Source organism: Sardina pilchardus, chromosome 17, assembly GCF_963854185.1.
Source record: "Sardina pilchardus chromosome 17, fSarPil1.1, whole genome shotgun sequence".
In the NCBI taxonomy this organism is placed as follows: domain Eukaryota; kingdom Metazoa; phylum Chordata; class Actinopteri; order Clupeiformes; family Clupeidae; genus Sardina; species Sardina pilchardus.
In genome coordinates this window covers 28,816,758-28,837,561 of record NC_085010.1, presented here as the reverse complement: position 1 = coordinate 28,837,561, position 20,804 = coordinate 28,816,758, and the positions used below count along the sequence as shown (strand labels likewise).

Below are 20,804 nucleotides of genomic sequence, written 5' to 3'. Positions count from 1 at the left end.
GCATTCTTAGTGCCTTGACTACACTGTTTGTCTACAGTACGTAGGTAGGCCATCAACAGCTGTGGCTTATATAATAAGAGGTGTGTCCTGTCTCATCTTAATACTGTCAGTGCAGGTGCTTCATAAGTAACTGGTAGTTGGTTACAACAAAGGCAAGTGAAGTCAGTACTTGGTTTCTCAGTTTTGAACAGTGTCTTTGTCTGATTTCACTATGTTAGCAATTGTACATTTTCTTGTCACAGGAAATCTCATCAACTATTAGGCCTACTATGTGATCTATCCACGAAGATACAGATTCTTTGTACTTCTTAACTCTAATTTACAGTACATCATAAAATGTGACTTTTAATTTTAGAGTTTAATATCCAGCTTAATACAGGAAACGTTGTTTCATTGCTCGGAAAACCACAATCACTGCACTTATTCTGACTAATTAGTCTGATTGGACAGCCCAGTAGCAGCTGAAAGGCTCTCTTGTATTGGATGACGTCTTAAGCTCCACCCTCATTTCACTGGTGTGCAAAAGGTGTGTGTATGTGTGTGTTTGGTTTTACTCTGTGAGTGTTTGTGAAGTCTGGCCTGAAAGAACAGCAATGTGAACCAGTCAGGGGAGAGAAGGAGAAAGAGAGGAGTTGTCTGAACTGCAGGAATCTGTTTTAATCTTTGAACAAACATAACTTTACATGGTAGGCGCATTCGTTTAGTTCCCAGCATTTGAGTCATTTCCTAGTGAGGACATACTTTGAATTCTAATGGTCTGTTTGGAACTGGAGAACGTCTAGGGTAGGGCATTACAAAGGCTGGGCTTTGAACTGCCTCGCGTGTGAAAGTGAGCACACTTTGGGACTTTGAAACAATAAACTGTGAGTAGATTGTATATTTTGCACTACTAGCATTTTGCAAAACTTTTATTAATAGTGGAATGTAAGGCACATAGATTAGTCATGTGTCAACATACTGTCAAGTGTAAAAAGATATTTTCAACTCTATAAAGTTATGGTTTACATGTGAAACATATCTTATGGTCCTTAACAGTACTTGTGCAATATGCTGCTTAAAAGTGCTTTTTCGGTGCAACATGTTCCTGACAACAGTGTGTCAGAGATAACTTGAAATGGGCAGGTTATTTCACAATCAAGTTCATTCCACAGTCCTGTCTCACCGGCTGCTTAAATGTCAGTGTGATGACAAGCAGACTGTCTTGCTAAATGTGAGAGAAGTGCTGGTTTGTGTAATGTGTGTGGACTAGTATGTGTCCTGGACTGTGTATTTTCTCAGTTGAATAGTCAGATCATTTCACATGTGAAAGCTGAGTCATGTGAATGCACATCATTTCCCAGAAAATGATCAACACAATGAAATGAAAAACAAAATTTAGTGTAGAATGTCTTGATTGGTGGTTTATGCCCTGTTTTGATGTGAACTAATTCTTTGCAATCAGATGGAAACAAATCTGTCAACTATAGTTGGACTGCTACTCCTCTGCACCCTCACTGACCAGACCCATCCGCATAAGGTACAGTAAGGCTATCTTGAGGACATGCAGCCCAGAGAATGACTTCCGTTTTGACTTCATTGGTCATTTGTTACATTATAACTCATTTTAATTCTATTTAATCAACTTCCAGATGCAAAGATCCACATTAACATCTCAAGGTATTGCAACACTGAAACTGTTTATCGTGAGCAATAAAAAGTTTCAAATTAACTATTTGCTCTAAATCCTCAAAAAAAGTTTAGATTATGATCTTCTTCTGCACTCATGATTTTCAGGCCAAGACTGTACAGCCATCAAAGCTTCCACTCCTAATGCCCAAAGTGGAATTTACTTTATACAGCCAAAAGGAGTTCAGAAACCTTTCAAGGTATTGGTGAAAATGTTTGCCATTAATTCTTTCATTGATTATATGCAGTCAGACACTGTTCTACAACTGTTGCACAAAATGTTATGTAGGCTATGTATGTCATCAAATTGAGGTTTTTTTTATAGTTTTTTTTTAATATCAGCTATGTATAATTGAGACAATTTCAATTGTGACCCCTGTTGAACATTGAAATAAATGTTGAACCTTGGAGAACTTCAACTGCACCCTTTGACCGTGTACGTACCTTTCCACAGGTGTACTGTGAGATGCTGGCAGACGGGGGCTGGACAGTGTTCCAGAGACGTATAGGGGGGAGAGTATCCTTCCAAAGAAACTGGGCAGAGTACAGACATGGCTTTGGATACCTCATGAGTAAGGCCAAGGACTGATCTATTGCCTTCATTTATTCATTAATTCTGGATGTACTGTACTATAAGCATCCTTATGATGTGTACAGTATTGCTACCACCAGATATACTATATGATCAGTAAACCCATCAAGCCTGTAACTAGCTTAAAATGCGTACTAACAGTCACTTTACTGCAATAGCAACACAAAGGTGCTATATCTTTTATAAACGAGGAGTGCTTGCTGAATGAAGAATTTGGCAAAAGGAGTTTAATGCAATATCTGATAAGTGTTTGTTCACACAGTTTGAAGTTGAGGCTTTCTGTGAAAGCGATATTAAGTGGTTTGAAAAAGAGTGTAAACATATTTGCAAGAGATGACTTTAGCTGTGCTAAGATGAAGATCAGTGGAACCCCGTGTCATTAAAGGGACACTTCACCGATTAGCATTAAGCTTTGTATCTTTAGAAAACCAGTCATGGTTTTATATGGTCATGCATCATTCCCTCAGTTTGCCTTGAGATGGGAGAAATACGGATTTCAATGAAACCCATGAATAGGACTTGCTTTCAATGATGTAAAATGATGATTTTGACTTCATTAAGGGAATAACGTAGTTTAATATGAAAAAAACGGTTAAGTGTTCCTTTAATGCTAATCGGTGAAGTGTCCCTTTAAGTGTATCTTAGCATTCACATAACTGTTACTGTCTCTCGTTTCAGAGGATCACTGGTTGGGCCTGGCCAAAGTGTGGGCTCTTACCAAGAGCAATGATCAGACGTCCACCCTCAGAGTGGACCTGTGGGACTTTGAGGGGGGATCAGCTTTCGCAGAGTACCGAAATTTCAAAATTGGTGGTGAGCGGGCTGCCTACAAACTGAGCGTGGGAACATATAAAGGCACCGCAGGTATGGGAATATAACTACACATTAGATGAGATTATGTTCTTAACTCTTTAAATATGTTTTTGAATATTTACGAAGCTGATTTGTTTCCTTTTACTTATGATTTTGTTTTGTATTTTTGTTGATAAATAATTCAAACTGAAAACTAGTCACTAACCCACACAAAATAATGCAGTGGCCAGTATTACTTGAAACCTCTGTAATCTCTATGATGTTGATATTGTTCTTGATCTCCTATAATCTCTATGATGTTGATATTGTTCTTGATCTCCCTATGATGTTGATATTGTTCCTGATCTCGCTATGATGTTGATATTGTTCCTGATACCCTCTGTAATCCTCATCCTGACCAGGTGATGCTATACGTGGAGCATACAGTGGCATTGACCAGAATGGCTTTGGATTCAGCACGATGGACCGAGACAATGACGGCTGCTCTCCGTGCGTCTTTGGAGACATCGCTGAGCGCGAGTGCAGCAGATCTGAGGGTGGGAGCGGCTGGTGGTTCAGCCGCTGTGGCTCTGCCAACCTCCACGGAGACTGGCACCCAGTGGGGGACAACATAGGCTGGGCGTCAGGGGTGCACTGGCACACGTGGAAAGGCCCGGCCCCGTACTCCCTACAAGCCACTCGGATGATGGTCAAGTCTGTGTGAGGACACCTCATCCACTGTGACACTCAGAGGGTGCCTCTCATTCAGCGTGTATACGTCCTCCCTCGCTCCTCGGGCCTCGATCCTCACTGATCTACATAAAGAATGATGGGGCGGCAACAATGGGATAGTCTATCCCTTCTATCTTTTTTATGTTTTTATGATCAGTGAGGATCGAGGCCCGAGGAGCGAGGGAGGACGTATAAACGCTGAATGAGAGGCACCCAGAGGGTTTAGTCTGAGACACTCAATCCAGTAAGATTTCTATGCATGCTCCTGTAATTTCATTGAGTGAATGATGTTCTCTCAATTCTCCTCAATATCTCACTTTATACAGCGGCAGTCACATTATGCACAGCTTTGCAGTACATCTAGTTGGGGTGACTGATGTGATCAGATTATAAATATTTTAGAAGAGTCAGTAAACACAATCACAGTCAAATGTATATACCCTGTGGAGTGGCACAACATAAGTTAGTTCCAATGTCCTCACTGTTTTTTTTTTGTTTTCAGTTTAAACTCTGCCCCCTGATTATCACCTGCCGACCATTCTGGATCTTTTTTTTTGTTGTTGAAGTACTACTCCTCAAGATTTTAGAGTGTTCTTTGACTTGCTTTGTGAGCGTTTTGATTTATGACCAGTTTCTGTTCCATGGCTGCTGATCGTTTTAATGCTCTGAACTTCTTCTTCCATGTGCCTTGAGTCTATGTTTTGTGGGTATTATTAACTGGGATCTGACTATGCCTTGAGTGCATATCAAGTAGAAATAAAGCACATATAAAGTATAACATCTCATTAAATGTCAATCTCTGTGTGATTATTGATGTAGTCTTTGGCATGATCACACAGAAACACCTTTTAAAAGGAATTGCATATTCTTCTTTTAAAGCAACACTAAAGAGTTTTTTGTACCTTAAAATAATGTTTCCAAAATAATTTCAGTGGTTCATCAACTCGACACATATGCATTCTCTTTGCGGCCCTCTATTGGCTATACATGTAACTGCACTATTTAAGTGAACCAGATCGGGTAGTGGATCTGTAGTTCGATGGAACGAGACATAAGAAACTACAAATTTGACTTGCTTTGATGTCGCAATACAGGGCCGGATCGACCTATACGCACACTTTGCAAGTTGCATGTTTTTCATAATTTAAACTGCAAATGTTTAAAATGTAACAACTATCAAGACTTTCTTTTAGATTCTGGGAAAACTTTCAATAAGGAGAAGGGAGATATATTTCTAACACTCCATTCGCTGCCATTTAAAGTTGGGTCTGTTTGGCATGGTTCCTGTTTCACTCAAGTAGACCTTTTCAACTACACAAAGGGGCTTATAGCACACAGAAATGACACTGCTGCACTCTGAAACCCATTATTTTCAATGGCTCGGGCATGCAAGAACTGGTCTGCAGCAACATTTTGCCACTTTGAACCTGTCACAGTCGTAGTTCAACTAGGTTCCACCTCACCACCCATAGGACTGCGCAATCCTGTCTGGTTTATGTACCTCCGGTGTTGTATGCTGCCACCTTGTGGTCGAGTCTATCCTCTCCCTCAGAAGGAGACCCAGGCCATGGAGGGCTACATAGCTGAGGCCCTGGAGTAGGGGTGATGGTGCATTTCTGATGTCAGATTATTTATTCACTAGACTATTCTCATGTTGCAGCGCTTTACTTATATGATGGCATTACCTGAAACCTCTGTGATCTGCATCATATTGATCTTGTGCCTGTCCTCCTCCTCGGAACTTTTGTGTCATTTTATGAGGCTCTCTTTTTCTCCGATATGTCCATATACTGCCTGATCTCCTCTGTAGCTTCATACTGACCAGGTTATGCTGTATGCAGTACATACAGTGATATTGACCAGAAAGGCCTTGGATTCAGCATGGAGGATTCTTGGATTCATTCCATGGAGACTGGCACCCAACGGCATATATATTTCACGTTGTATCGTTGTGCTGATTTATATGTGGCCAAAACCATTTTTGTATGCACCTGTTACTGTTAAAGGCTATTTCCCGTCTTGTTTTGCTACTAATTGTGTGCAAGTATGACCTGTTAGGAGTGGGCAGAGCCACTCCTTTACATATCCGTACAGTCGAGGGAGATGTGTGTTCCAGCTACCACACCTGTGATTTTGCTATTTGTCTCCCATATTACACTTTTGGTTATTACCCTATTACTTAATAAAAACCCCTAAAATGAGCCCAATTGACTTTATTTGTCATTTTATGTGGTGGTCAGTGCACCTGGTTATAAGAGTAACAAAACCATTTTAGTATTTATTACCATTGACAGTACACCCATTTATCTTTTCCAGTGCTTTATTTGTTATTCAAGAGGAGTGAAATAAAGAGTCAGATGAGAACGGATGGCTATTGGCTATATGGCTAACGGATGGCTATTTGATTGAGACCACAGTGGGCCAGTCGATGCGGTTACTGTACTGTAGGTCCTGTGATGTTGCATGCAGTGCCTGACCTCAATGTTCAACTTTCTCTCTCTTGATGTAAAAGGCAAGGCCATTTTATTTATATAGCGCAGCTTTACATCATCAGTAAATATTAGCAAGCATCAGTGAATTACAACATTCAAAATATAGTGAAAGTAGTAAAATAGTTAAAAAAGATACTGTAAAGTAATAATAGAAGATGGGAATTAAATAAAAGGAAACATTCAACCAACTAAACAACATTAATAATGTAGTAAAATAATTAAGACTGAAATAAATAAAAATGGAAGATAAAATAAAAGCAACATTAAAAAGGAAACTATTAGGTACATAAATAGAAAAGTATAAATAGTAACAGAAGTAAACTATATGATTAAATGAAAGTGAAGTTGCTTTTGTCTATGTGAGTGCTTTTATGTGTGTGTGTGCGTGTGTGTGTGTGTTGAAAGCGTTATTAAATTGTTATATCGCTTGGTATTAAGACTGGCAAACTGCAAGAAGAGTTTTTATTCTGTTACGAAAAAATAAACTATGGTCTACAGAGACTGTGGCCTTGGCTTGGGACCAAGAGCATGGCCTCACTTGCATCTTCTCCTGCCATCAATTCTATCTTTCTCTTCTTCTTCTAGTTCTGACAAAACAATGCAGTGTCATCACTTAAAGGAACCGTATAAGAAATGTATTTCAATTAATCATAAAATGGCCCTGATATGTCACTAGACATTAAGAAATCATGCTCATCTCAAATACTTATATCACTGACAACAGTAGTCTGGCCAGGATATTGTCATTTAAAAAGTGAAGTTGCAGCCCTCAACTGATGTTGATGTTGACATATTGTGTGTTTTGGCCTGATGCACCACCCTCCACCTATCTACTGATCACAAAATCAGTAGTGTTTCGGCATCCGGGTTGCCAACTTCAACTCAGGGGGGAGGGGGAGGGAATACACCACTCTACAATATTTTGAAAGTGATTGCAGTACCGGTTTTGGTCAGAATCCTACATACGGTTCCTTTAAGTAAGAGATACACAAAGAACAGAGTGGCAGGAGAAAAGAATGATTCAGGGGGGTCAATGATTCTGTGTCATCCTAGTCGGGCTACTGTATATGCCAAGTTTCATGCAGCCTGGTCCCGGGAACTGTTGAAACTAAATTACTGAAGAAGAAAAAAAATCTGGATGAAAAAAAAAACTCTTTACTTAATTAAAAATTTAATACAAATACATAGATAAACTAAAATTAAAACATAGGTATTGAAATGGATACATACATAAAGATTAAACATAAATAATAATAAGCCATGAGTAAGTAATAAAAGTAAAATGCATTTGAATAAACATGTATGAGAAAAATACATAAGATCACCTAAGAAAATGCAATAGAGAAAACGATTTGGCCTTGACGCTGAAAGATGTCGGGACACTTTTGCTGTGGTTAGGCAGTTGGTTCCACTATCTGACTGCATGTAACTAAAAGCAGCTTCACCACACATGGTTTTACAGGTGACTTCGACCAGTAAGAGTCTCTCTTGCGATCTAAGGGGTCTAGTGGGCATATGATGGAACGTCTCCTAGATAGTCTAGCTCAGATTCATGCATTGATCTAGAAACCAGCAGCAATGGCAAGAGCAAACAAGCGATTTCTGAAAAATCTTAATGAAAAATGAGTGACAGAATATATGAGAGGACTACAGATGGAAAATAGTCTTACCAGGGACTGCAGATGGAAAATAGTCTTTGACTAAATCTGGTGCATTTACATGTTCCATTAGGACATGTTGATTAATGTACATTGTCCCTCTCTTAAATAAATAAATAAATAAGCAATGCTAGATATTTTTATGGTGATTAAAGTTTCTGGAAGCGTGCTCTGACTCCCTCTGGCACAAAATTAAGCCTTGTCCTCAACGCTAACACTTCCAGTGGTGCTGTAATCAAGGGCCTTCCAGTTGAGGACATTGCCAGGGGTGAAATAGAAGTCTCTAGCAAACCTTCGGATCTCACAAGCAGATAAGACATAGTCCCACATGTGGACATCGGTCATCTTCCCAGCGAATGACTGGTCAAGATTAAACCCTCCCCCCACACTGTCCTGCTCTTGACCCAGGATGATGGTTGGATTTTCATACAGAGTAGCTCTTGAATGAGCCTTCTTTTCACTTGGATTCCCATTTATCCAGATCTGAGATAATTTAGAGTCGGGTTTCCATGTGGCGCAAATGGAGTTCCAGGTGTCTTTTCCGGGGTCATGTAAGCCCGGGAAAGTAACTTCATTGTTATGGATGTACACGATAAATGATTGTTCTTTATAGGAAGTCATAAGTAGGAAGTCATTCATGTAAGCTTTGGATGCCAAAGAGAAGAGAGAGTAGAATTTAATTTGGGATTCGGTAAATGAAAAATACCTGCAAAAAAAAGAATACAATGCCTTGGTTTATGTGTCCATAATAATAACAAAAACGAAAAAGATATTAGCATTATTATTAATAACATCATATTACTATTATTATTAATGTAAACCTAAAGCAATGTTAACTAGATGTATCGCAAAGCGGTACAAAATATGACTGCCGGAGTCCTGCACGTTCTCTGCAAAAAATGAATCTGCATCTCCTACTCCATCCCCTGTGTGTGCCTGCATGTGTGTGCAAGTATCTAGTAAGTATAAGTGTCTGTGTGCATGCGTGTGCAAAGCATACAGTCATGAAATATACACATAATTTAATTAATTTTATGGCCCCCCATAAACAAAGTTCCAGGACACTTGGCATGCATTCAGAGGATGTCATAATGGTCTTCCAATTTCGTGCAGTTTTGACCATGTCAACCAAAGATGCCTGTGATTACGATGCCTCAGAAATGTACACATAAATTCATTTATTGCAAAAATGTACTAAACTTATATGGCCACCGCCGCTTTGCGTATATGAATATGAACCAACACTAACCTGAGGCAGACTGTCACAGAGCTGAACTTCTGTTTTAATGGTTGGAGTTTGACATGAGCAGAGTCAGACGCTTCAGGAAAGGTGAACATTTTGCCAGTTAGATCTGTTCAGGGAAATAGGGATTAAAATTATATTTTGTTAAAGTTGATGAATATGTGTGTGTGTGTGTGTGTGTGTGTGTGGGGGGGGGTAATGGAATGTGTATGGGGGGGGTACGTACCTGTGTGTGTTTGTGTGTGTGTGGAGGGGGGGGGGGGGGGTGGTTTAGGGTGTGTGTGTGTGTGTGTACATACATATTCATTCATCTCAGCCAAAGATAGTGGTGATAAAAGGAGAACACGTTTTTACATATAGCACTTCGACTTGGCACAGTAATATCTTCACTCCATAGTGAAACTGAAAATCCAAGAGTGATGATATTACTTTGCCGAGTCAAAGTGCTCCCAAGTGTTATTACGCCAAAAATGTAATCTTTCTTTCTTGCTTAGAAAAACGCCACGTTTTATTATGTCTCACCATTCTTGGTTGTGTAACTATTCGTGTAACTGTATTTTAATAGGTGAAACGTGGAGGGGTTTTGTCGCTTCTAACTTCATCACTGTTTGGATCCTAATGAATGAACTGAGCTAGTGAAGTGCTATCAAAGTAGCGCTGTGCGCCAGAGCTATTGAGTGCACGCATTGAAACGCGAGAGGTAGGCCTACTGTATGTACAGTATCAACTTATCTTAGTAAAGGGAATAACGTAGTTTAATATGAGAAAATGGTGGTTTCTTTAACAGGTACACAATGCAAGATTCTCACCTAAAAGGGGGAGTATGGAATTTTGGACAGAGGCCCTCATTTATCATCTGAACGCAGAAATCATCTTACGACGGGGATCACGTGTGATTCATGAATCTTTCGTATCACTCCAATTCCAGCGTAAGAATAAACCTGTGTTGATAAATGTGGAGGCTGGAAACAAGCTTGATTTAAATATCACGCCTCTATATGCTCGTTTTAATGTCCTGGCCCCTAGAATTTATGACATGAAGGTGCATTATACGTCCAAAAGAGAAACATTTGTGATCTCGAGCCACGTGACGTCCAGCTGAACCTCGTTGACTCAGCAAGTACACGAATGTAAATACTAATACTAATTAATTACTAATACTTGTACTCGGTTTGAAAAAAAAAAAAGGTATCGGTGCATCTCTAGTTGTGAACAAGTAGTTTTGACCATTTCAATTCTGATCTGAGCAAATATGGAAAAAAAACTATAATGAAAGTACTTGAAATCATTCCACATACTGTAATATTTAGCCTACCTTCAGGAGCAGCACAACAGGCTGTCAGTAGGATGCTCATCATGATAACAATCTTCATCTTCTGCATCTTTCAAAAGAGAACTGAGGAGAAAATATACTTTTAACCAACAATTCCTCAAAACACAATAGATTGCTAGATTGCTAGATCTAGAAACAAATGTCTACTTGTATTTTTCAGACATGCTCACCTTCTCCTCCTGCGTGCAGATGTCTCTATGATGACTACAATGATCAAGACAGGCTGATACTGTTAGTTACTTCTGGCCGACCAGCTACTTTTCATCACCAGGGCCAGCAAGGCCGTCCCCTCAAGAGGAGTGGTCAGACGAGTGGTCTGTGCCGTTCCACTGAGAATGATAGGTTGATGAATATTGATGTGAAATTAATCAAAACAAGCCTGCTTTTCTAGGAAGTAAATTCACATCTTTTGAGGCGTATATGTACAATACACACAGAATTTGACTTTTTTTGTTTGTTTGTTTGTTTGACATGGGCTGTGATAGTGACATGGACTGTCATAAGTAAGATGACTGTGTAGACACTGTAGGCTATGTGCTGGGGACCAATGGTACATCCCTATCTATTGTGCGTTGTAGTGACATTGCCTGTGATATGGGATCATATAACAATATTAAAACCAAATATGCACAGCGGATTAAATCAGTTCCTCCCATTTTATCATATGTACAAATTCCTGAACAGATTTCCATGCTTATTTATGTTTTCTTATAGCGAATAGTGTCTAAAAGTACTGTTTTTCCCATTTTCAGGTGTCATTCTAATGCTATTGAGGGTAATTAATAATGATAAATTACAATCATATGAATGTAATAGTGTGCATTGGTAAAGAAAATAAGGACAGAAACTGTGGCCAAAATTCAGCAAATATTCAAAAACATTTGCATAGCTTGTTGAGTATGCCTTGGTGTGGCTATATTGTCATGTAAACAGTATTCAAACCAAAAGAACACCACCCTGGACTCATCTATGACACTGTTGAACTGTTTCAGTCAGTTTCTGCCCCTTTCCTTACCCCTTGCAACGTTCTATTCCTGTCCAACTGACACCATCATGCAATCCGACAGTCAAAAGACTCTTTAGGTTCAGATTTGCTGAGGACGCTAACCCGCCCTAATGGGGGCTATATAATAAGCCAAGCAAGTCAAGTTTGACTTAAAGGGATAGTTCGGATTTTAAGACACGAAGTTGTATGGGTTCCCTGTCAGCAACGTAGTGCATCAGCACTGACTTACCCCCGACAGCGTCCTGTGAGCCGAGATCCAGCCGGTTTTAGATCGTTTTTGATGCTGAAGAAAGTAGTCCGGCAAGTTTCTGGGGTCACGAAAGTAAAGTGTTTTTCTTCTCAAAACCATATGCGTTCAACAGAGTGATATATTTGCACCACAAAAACGTTGTCCAGGAAAAATTCAAACCTCGTTATCACTTACTTATTTTTCGCGATTCCTATCACTGCGCGCTACTGACAGCTGGACAACGTTTTTGTGGTGCAAATATATCACTCTGTTGAACGCATATGGTTTTGAGAAGAAAAACACTTTACTTTCGTGACCCCAGAAACTTGCTGAAGAAAATAGTCCGGCATCAAAAACGATCAAAAACCGGCTGGATCTCGGCTCACAGGACGCTGTCAGGGGTAAGTCAGTGCTGATGCACTACGTTGCTGACAGGGAACCCATACAACTTCGTGTCTTAAAATCCGAACTATCCCTTTAACGTTCGATTAATGACGTGATACTGTATGTCCAATATTCTGTGCGAGCACACACATGTTCTTTGCTATAATTGTGTTACTCACTGCTTAGACTATAGCATGTTTGGAATATCAGCCATAAGCAGATATTAAGGTGGCTGCACCTTAAAAGGTGTGTTCATTCAGTCACCCTTTCCCGTTGTTTTGGGCACAGGGTATACAGACCATGGGTCAGCTTGGTATGTGTGTTTGTCTGTTTGTTGAGCATTGCTGTCTGCTAATAAACAGCAGAAGGCCAAACATTTAGCCTGTCTACCTTCAGTCCTCATTACAAGAAGAACATGTGGTCATAAGTGTGTCATATCAGCATTTAATCAGTCAATGCCCGCTACTGCACACTGTCATGCAGTTAATATACTGTCGGTCTGCTTTTTTTTCTTGGATCTTTCAATAAAGATAGAAAGAAAAGTCACACATTTCCTGCTGTCTGTTGTACCCCACCTATCACGTCTCTAACCCCACAAGTGCAAGTGCACACACAGGGTTTCTTCATGCCAGTGACTGACTGCAATGAGTCCTTATCGTGACTGCAAAGAAATGCTGAGAGTGAGCTTAAGTGTGATCTCTAGTTTCAGCTCCATAGGCAAACCCTTGGGTACACATTTGTATGAAGATTTGAATACCATCTGCTCTGTTTTCACTGCTCTCCTCTGATGTAACTCATCTTCTCTATCAGTGGTTTCATTGTTTGGTTTAGCCTCAGGTGAGTTAAGTAGGCTCGGTTTGAATAACTGGGGGATAGAACCCTTCTTTTAGCGGATTTGACTGCACACTCATGAAACTGTATTTAGTCAACCATAACAAATATTGTTACCCATTAAAGGAATATTTTGGTATTTTACACTTTAAGTCCGTTTTCTGTATTGCCTAGCATGAAAACGACTGTTTGAGACCGAAATCTCGACGATTGAGCCCGTTTGTGGAATTTGGCAGATTTAGAATGGAGCTCTGTATGGCTTTAACATTGCTCGCTTTGTGCATGGTCTATTCTGTCCTTAAAACACCCCTAAACGTTCGTTTTTAAAAGTGTGCAGCTCACCGAGTGGTTACTGGTCTTCAACTATCTTCTATAGCAAGTTTAGCAGTGAAATACAGCTTCTGTCATCTGTTATCAGGTATTTTAGAAATCCCGGAAGTACTTTTTCAACCGTGTGTGCCAAATATACTGTAACATAACAGAATTTGAATTTCACTGCGAAACCACTCGGTGATTTGTTATTTTATGTTATTTTTCACCAATTAGTGAAAAATAACATAAATGCACAATAAACAGTATAAGTGACATCGATACATTTTGTTCTGGGGTAGGACTCATTCTGTATACAGCTGGCACGCATCTTCTTGCAAATACATGTCCTTTGAGGCATGAGGACATTTCCAATGCAAATAGTGGCACCACAAAAGCTTAATAATTTGGAATCACGGTTGGATGCGATCCACATGATGGAAATACATGATGAAAATTAGTACAAACATTACTGTCATTTCTTATGCTTCATATTAATGTTTTTTTCTTAAACCAGTGACCATGAAGACTTTAGTGCATCACATCTTTATTATTTGAATATGCTTCATGGGAATTATAAGATTTATCTCTTATTTTTTATGGTATTAATAAATTGTCAGTTGTAGTAAAACATCCACTGTTAGTAAACATGTTTCCCTCAGAAATTCATACTGTATCCACATGATGTGTTGATTGCACTGGCAGGGTGGAGGTCTATTACTCCGGGCAGTGGGGAACCGTGTGCGATGATAACTGGGACTTAAACGATGCCACGGTGGTGTGCAGAGAGGTTGGCTGTGGAGAGGCAACTGGAGCCCCGGCGTCGGCACACTTTGGGCAAGGGTCAGGGACCATTTGGCTAGACGAGGTGAGGTGTACAGGCACAGAGCCGTCACTGAGTAGCTGCAGTTCAAATGCCTGCCTGGGGAGATCAAAACTGCAGTCATGGTGAAAATATAAGTGTCATTTGTGAATTGCAATCACCAAGTACTCTTGAATTACAGTAAAGCGTTGTTGATCCACTGCGTCAGAATTGAGTGTCAATACCAGACTCCACAAAGAAAATGCAAAGTGTCCTGAATTGTGTTTTATATGTATGGTTAAAATACAGATTATACTGTAAGTATCATTATGATATGCTTTAACTGACATAGCTCTACATAGGACTACATTGCTGAGGCCCTGGAGTAAGGGTGACGTTGCATCAGATTATTTACTAGACTGATCTCATGTTGCAGTGCTTTGCTTATATGAAGTAGCATTAATTATTATGATGGAGGAGGGCCCAGCATCGGCGTCATATAGGCGGGGCCTAGGGGGCCAACTGAGTTCTCTCTCCGACATAAAAAAAAAAGAAAAAACATCTAGATATTATTGTGGCTATGATTGATATTAAATCTGTATTGAACAGTGATGATGAACACACAGCCTATACTCAAAATAAAACACAATAGGCCTAACAGAGACTCAACTACGCTACAGTTGGTTGTGTGTGCACACTGCACGATAAAGAGAGATTCTGCACTCTTGAGTCGGACGCCGTTTCAGCGATTGCCACCACTCCAGCAATGGCAAATGAACACAAAGCTCGAGCAGTAGATTGATTTTGACAATACTGCATTAAGAAATGAACACAAAGCTCGACCAGTAGATTGATTTTGACAATACTGCATTAAGAGATGCAGTAGCAGGTCTCATGACAGGTGAGTCTTAATCAGGTTTGTTTTTCTTTTTTTCTCTTCTTTCCTGATTTCTGTAGATTTCGATCGGTATCATGGCAAGAACACAGAATGGGTTAAAACCTCTAAGAGGGAATACCATGCCATTAAATGTTGAACGCCAGTGGTCAACAACACAGATTTTGTCAGCAGCTATAAAGAAGTAGCGAGATGTTAATCAATACACAACGCAGGATGGAGATTATGTTCTTCTCTATCCCGATGGCTCTCAGGTACTTAATATACCAGGTACAGACGGACCTTTTGTTTTGGAGCAGTATAAAGAGGCCATTGGAAAAGCCTCCCCGAACGAGAGGAACGGCAGGTTTATGAAGTGGTGGGACACCTGGACCAGGCCAAACCTGCTGCATCATACAGAACAGACAAGACAGACATAGAAGCAGGCCAGGCGAGCAGAGCAGACCGTCACAGTTATCCAGAAAACTTGAAGGATGTACAGTACATGGCAATTTTGTAAAATAGCTAAGAAAAGCCTTCTTCACAGATGATATCGCTGATATAATTTCGCTATCTGTGTTGACCAACAGTCAGCTTCATACGAGCCCATCATTTCGCTATCTGTGTAGAAATGAGGGAATTAATAATAACTAAGCTGATATTACAATCTATAAATATGTACAGTATTTGTCTAATGTAAAGTGAGATACCCAAGTGACAACTAATTTGGTTCCCATCCCTACCCATCCCCAAAATATTTGAGAATATGAAATATAAGATAATTTTTTTCTGGGGAAAGACCCCATGCCTCTCACAAACGGTTGTCTTGCATAAGACCCTAAGCGCTTAAAGGCTTAAAAGGTATTACACTCATTCTGTAAACCGCTGGCATGCATCATCTTGCAAATACATTTCCCTTGCACATGAGGCATGAGGGCATTTCCAATGCAAATAGTGGCAACACAATAGCCTGGAGACCAGAGTGGCCTAGCTCCACTGGCAAACGTTTATTCCCTGGTTTGTGGACGCTTGTCTGAGGTTTAAATTCATCGGAGTTCAATAGCTAACGTTTGGTAATGACGTATGATAACCGCGGGGGAAACAACAATAACAATAGGCAACTTAAATGTAATTGCTCTTGGGAACGCCCTCTGTTTGCTGATTGGGCGGAGATGCAGTTGCCGGAATAAACAAAGCCGAATCAGGCTATACCAGACGGAGTATGAAGAGAGATGTAAAATGAGCGGAAGTACATACTCAGGCGGGGGCCAGGCTTGCAACACAAAGGCTTAATGATGAATATACATGAAGATAATTAATACATATTTGTTTCTTAAACCAGTGACCATGAAGACTTTAGTGTGTCTCTTTCTCCTACTGGGTAAGAATAATTTCAAGTGAAGATACCATAGAGCAATTTATAATCAGCCAGCATTCATCTGTAAACTTTGTGTGTTTCTATTGAACAGCAGTGTCTTCATTAATATGCTTCAGTGGAAGGCATCTATAATGTTTATTTCTTAGCTTTTATGGTATTATAGAAATTGGTATTATACCGTATATATAAATTGTCAGTTTTAATGAAACATGATGTACCAGTAAACATGTCTCCAGAAATGCATATCCACACCACAATTCAAGCATTTTAGAGGAAGTCTTTGTACTAGAAAAAATTGTAATATGATAGTGTGAATACTTTGCAAGTACACCTCTCCTCTGATGTGTTGATTGTTTGTGCAGTGCCCTGTGTCTCAAGTACCGTGAGGCTGTCTGGAGGCAGCTCCTGCTCTGGCAGGGTGGAGGTCTATTACTCCGGGCAGTGGGGAACCGTGTGCGATGATAGCTGGGACATAAACGATGCCACGGTGGTGTGTAGAGAGGTTGGCTGTGGAGAGGCAACTGGAGCCCCGGCGTCGGCACACTTTGGGCAAGGGTCAGGGACCATTTGGCTAGACGAAGTGAGGTGCACAGGCACAGAGCCGTCACTGAGTAGCTGCAGTTCAAATGCCTGGGGAGAGGAAAACTGCGGTCATCAGGAAGATGCAAGCGTCATTTGTGATTTGCCACCACCAGGTACTCTGGAATTACATACAGCATTGTTGTTCCACTGAGTGTCATAAGAGAGTGTCAAGTAATACGAGACTGCATTTCTGCAGGAAAAAACTGCAAAGTGTGCTTGCTCATCAGTAGCCTAGGAAGAACAATACAGGCGGAGGTCTGTGCTCTCTGAGTACTTTTCAAGTTGCTATTTGTGTCTCATTGTTTTTGTCAAAATAAATGTTCTTCCCTTGAGGGTTTATTTCTTCCTGATTGTTTTCAGTGAGAGACTAAGACACATCACCAAAATATGAATATATGAATATATTCCTGTTAATTGCATTACTATTGCTGTATTACAGTAACTCTTCAGGCTGTGGTGAGGGTATCCATCATAATGGATGCAGGTGTGGACTCAAAGAGCCCCATTATTCAACAAGCCATCTTGGATGAGGTGAGTGGTGAATGGCTGAGGCATGTCCAGCTTTGTTTTCTTTTGTTTCGTTTTTTTAATCACACATACTGTTATAGTAGCCTGTGCGCTAATGCTAAAGTCTTTGTAGAAATTGCAGAGAGTACTTGGAACTGATTCTATTTTTTTTTCTTGATAATTTTTATGGTGTTTTAGTGGTAAAACAGTAAAACTCTCAGATACATTTTTCATTTCCATTTGTATTATTTGATAGATAAGAAACCAGCTTGTCAAGAATGGGAACTACAGCCTCAAGTGGAGGAAATTTCTTCACAGAGAAACTACTTGGACAGGGAAATAACCTTCTGCAATTACTGTAACAGGAGAGAACTCTTCTGTGATCTTAGCATTCATTCATTCAGAGTAGGGTTACAAAGACATTTACATGAATTTGTTTTGATAATCAGGCTACACATGTTCGTTGCGGTCATGATGACCTACAGACATATTTTGTGGAAATGTGATGTGCTGTGATTTATGAGCGTTAAGAATTAGTTCACAGATTTTGTAACATAGTTTATTAATTAAATAACATATATGGTTTGTAAAATTTGAAGTAAGATTTATGTATGACCGAGGTGTTAATAAACAACTCTACAAAAAGTAGAGTCTTATTTCACATTTTGTAGTAGTTCAAGTTAAAGTTCAAGTTCAGTTTATTGTTGCATCTCAGGTATATTTACACAGCAAGAAGAGGCCATCAGCCAGATGGCTGGTGCCTGCTGTGACTTCTCCCCCTTTAGAGGGAGGAACAGATACCTCTGATTGCAATTTGAATGAAGAAAATGTCTGAATTATGGGTAATTTTACATCAAATGAATTATGGGTAATTCCAGTCAAATCAAACAACATAGGTGGCCCTATGTTTCTCATATACTTCTTTGTTAAGGATAAGTGCTTCATCCTTTTTAGGATGTTTGATGGTGTGTGAGTCTGCATCAGATGGTTCATCCCCTTTTCACCTGTGCACTTCTCTAGTCCCTGGTGCTAAGAGCAGTGAGGCACGTGTGGATTGGGCTTGGTGACGACATCATGTCACTGCTTGCTCCGAAGGCAAAATCAGAGGTATCTGTTCCTCCCTCTAAAGGGGGAGAAGTCACAGCAGGCACCAGCCATCTGGCTGATGGCCTCTTTGGTCAGGCCAGGGATAGCGGCTCCACAGGACCACTTCAAGGCCTCCAAGAAGGACGAGCTCTTGCAAGGACGAGGCCTTCGAGTCAGTACCTTTCCGGAAATGTTAGTAAAGTGTTGTTGAAGCGTTGCGCAGCGGCCGCACCGACATTTCCGGAAGGTACTGACTCGATTAAATTCATTCTGGACTCTCTATCCGACCACATAAAGACGCGGGGATACTTCGGTTTGGCTTTAGGGACCCTCTACTCACTACCACGTAAGTGTAGCATTGTTTGGAACAGTAGAAGAGGTATAAAAATAGCGTTTTGTAGTGGCGAAAGGACCTGCCCCGGTCACTTCCAGGCTAACGAGTTTTGTCTAAAAACGGTGAACTCGAACTTTCTCAAAATACATCCGAATGACATGATTTTGGTGTCAACTCAACGTATGTACTCCCAATAGTCCGAAAAATTGATCTAAAGTGCATTTCACTACGGATTATCCCTTTAAGGTAATAACAGTTTAATATGAAAAAAACGGTGAAGTGTCTAGGAATTCACATCTACATTAAACAATGTTGGTCATACGTATATTTTCAAGTAAAATAATAACACAGCTACCTAAAAAAAAAGTTACTTAGCCTACTGCTTACCTCTGTTTGTACAGGGCGGCCCTCCTGTTCCTGTCACACTGTCGTTCTCATTCACAATCTCGTCGTACATGTCTAGCAACAAGCTTCTCTCTCTCTCCAGAGGGGTATTTCACAAAACGTAGATAAGGGATTAAGCCGGGATTTTTTGGTTATCCTGGATGAACTTACCCTTGACTCGGTTTCACAAAAGAGATGCTACATAAGTTGCCATGGGAATTTATTCTCTGAAGCTAGCCTGCTCCCGACCAGGCTAACAGCCAAGATAAGTTAATTCTAATGGTAATTACATTATCTGATTGGTTCAGCTAGCTGTCATTCAAATCAGACCTGCATGCGATTTTTGAAAGAGCTGTAGGCTATTCCATTTATATACTATTTGCTACTTGCATTTACTCGCAAAACACAACAGAATGTCTGCCCAATACCATTTAGATATCATTTAAATTATGGTGGCCTTATAATTAGCCTAATTACAAAATCGTTGTTTGCATCTTTTTTTGACTGACGTTTGATGAATAGCCTACTGTAGTAGTTGATTGGAAGTGGAGGGGACATATATCGAAGGTGTTTTCAACTAATTTGGTTTAAAGACAGAATAAAGATATATATAGTCATACTTTGTGCATCTTTGCGGAGGCAAGCGTTTTCTTAATCACGTTGCGTGCCGAGACAAGGAAGCTCTCACACGTGGGTGCATACGTAAATTTGCATTCAGTTGGTCTGCCACACCTACTCCCGCTATGTAACAGAAATAATCATGATTCCCCATCCAAAAAAGTAAAACTTTACCTCGTTGTTGTCTATATCAAAAGCGGTTGTTAACTTTGTGTGCAAGACGCTATTTTTGGCGTCTTCTTTATTCCAACCGTGAGTTATTTGTGGGAGAAACGAGAACGCGCACACATCCCGAATAATTTACACCTGGCTTGACATAGACGCTCCTGTTCATCCTGGATTGGCGTTAGTGAAACGAGTTTAGCAAGGATGACTAGAGAACGCTATGTCAAACATGGCTTTATCGATTATCTTGGATGTCTTAATTCTGCTTTTGTGAAATACCCCTCAGGGCCGCTTTTCTGGAGTTTCGTAGTTTCCATCATCAGAGTTATCCCTGCATTGGATGTTCTGTTCCACTTTTTGCTGAAACATTTCCACAGCTGACACTTTTACGCACGGGTCAAAATAGCGGTCCTTGTATCGTGCGTCAAGGATTGTTGAAAAGCAATAAAGGGGCTCTGAATTAACGTCAACGAATCGCTTGTTTACTGCCTCCAGTAGTGTCTTCTTATATGTTTTGACTTTGTGGTCTGATGATGTCTCTTTCCTCAGTCGTTTTAAAGCTTCAACTGAAGGAATTACATCAGCTGTTGTGGCTGTAGCAGAGCACATGTCTCTGGTCAACTGTTAAAACGGTTCGAGCAGGGTCACCATGTTTTCAATCAGAGTCCACTGTTTGAAGATCAGAGATGCGGGCAGCTGGTGGTCAACTCCATGTGCCGCTATTGCCCGTTTCGATTCTATCAAAGACTGCAACATATAAAATGTGCTGTTCCAACGGGTTGGTACGTCTTGTTTGAGCATATTTGCT

The 20,804-nt window shown here is 40.2% G+C and overlaps 3 protein-coding genes across 3 annotated transcripts; 2 read left to right on the top strand and 1 right to left on the bottom strand.

The window, feature by feature from the left end:
* Window positions 1–561: 561 nt before the first annotated feature.
* On the top strand, window positions 562–3,902 carry LOC134061870 (angiopoietin-related protein 5-like). The gene is made up of 7 exons (XM_062517686.1): window positions 562–863; window positions 1,442–1,516; window positions 1,629–1,656; window positions 1,774–1,865; window positions 2,120–2,237; window positions 2,936–3,121; window positions 3,472–3,902. Exons 2-7 carry the CDS (start codon window positions 1,442–1,444, stop codon window positions 3,771–3,773), a joined length of 801 nt encoding a protein of 266 aa, XP_062373670.1. The 5' UTR covers window positions 562–863; the 3' UTR covers window positions 3,774–3,902.
* A 4,221-nt stretch (window positions 3,903–8,123) lies between these two features.
* Window positions 8,124–8,570, bottom strand: LOC134062041 (serum amyloid P-component-like). The gene has a single exon (XM_062517912.1). It carries the CDS (start codon window positions 8,568–8,570, stop codon window positions 8,124–8,126), a length of 447 nt encoding a protein of 148 aa, XP_062373896.1.
* A 7,615-nt stretch (window positions 8,571–16,185) lies between these two features.
* Window positions 16,186–17,752, top strand: LOC134062040 (scavenger receptor cysteine-rich type 1 protein M130-like). Its single transcript, XM_062517911.1, has 4 exons — window positions 16,186–16,323; window positions 16,683–17,015; window positions 17,342–17,433; window positions 17,666–17,752. Exons 1-4 carry the CDS (start codon window positions 16,248–16,250, stop codon window positions 17,750–17,752), a joined length of 588 nt encoding a protein of 195 aa, XP_062373895.1. The 5' UTR covers window positions 16,186–16,247.
* Window positions 17,753–20,804: the final 3,052 nt, after the last annotated feature.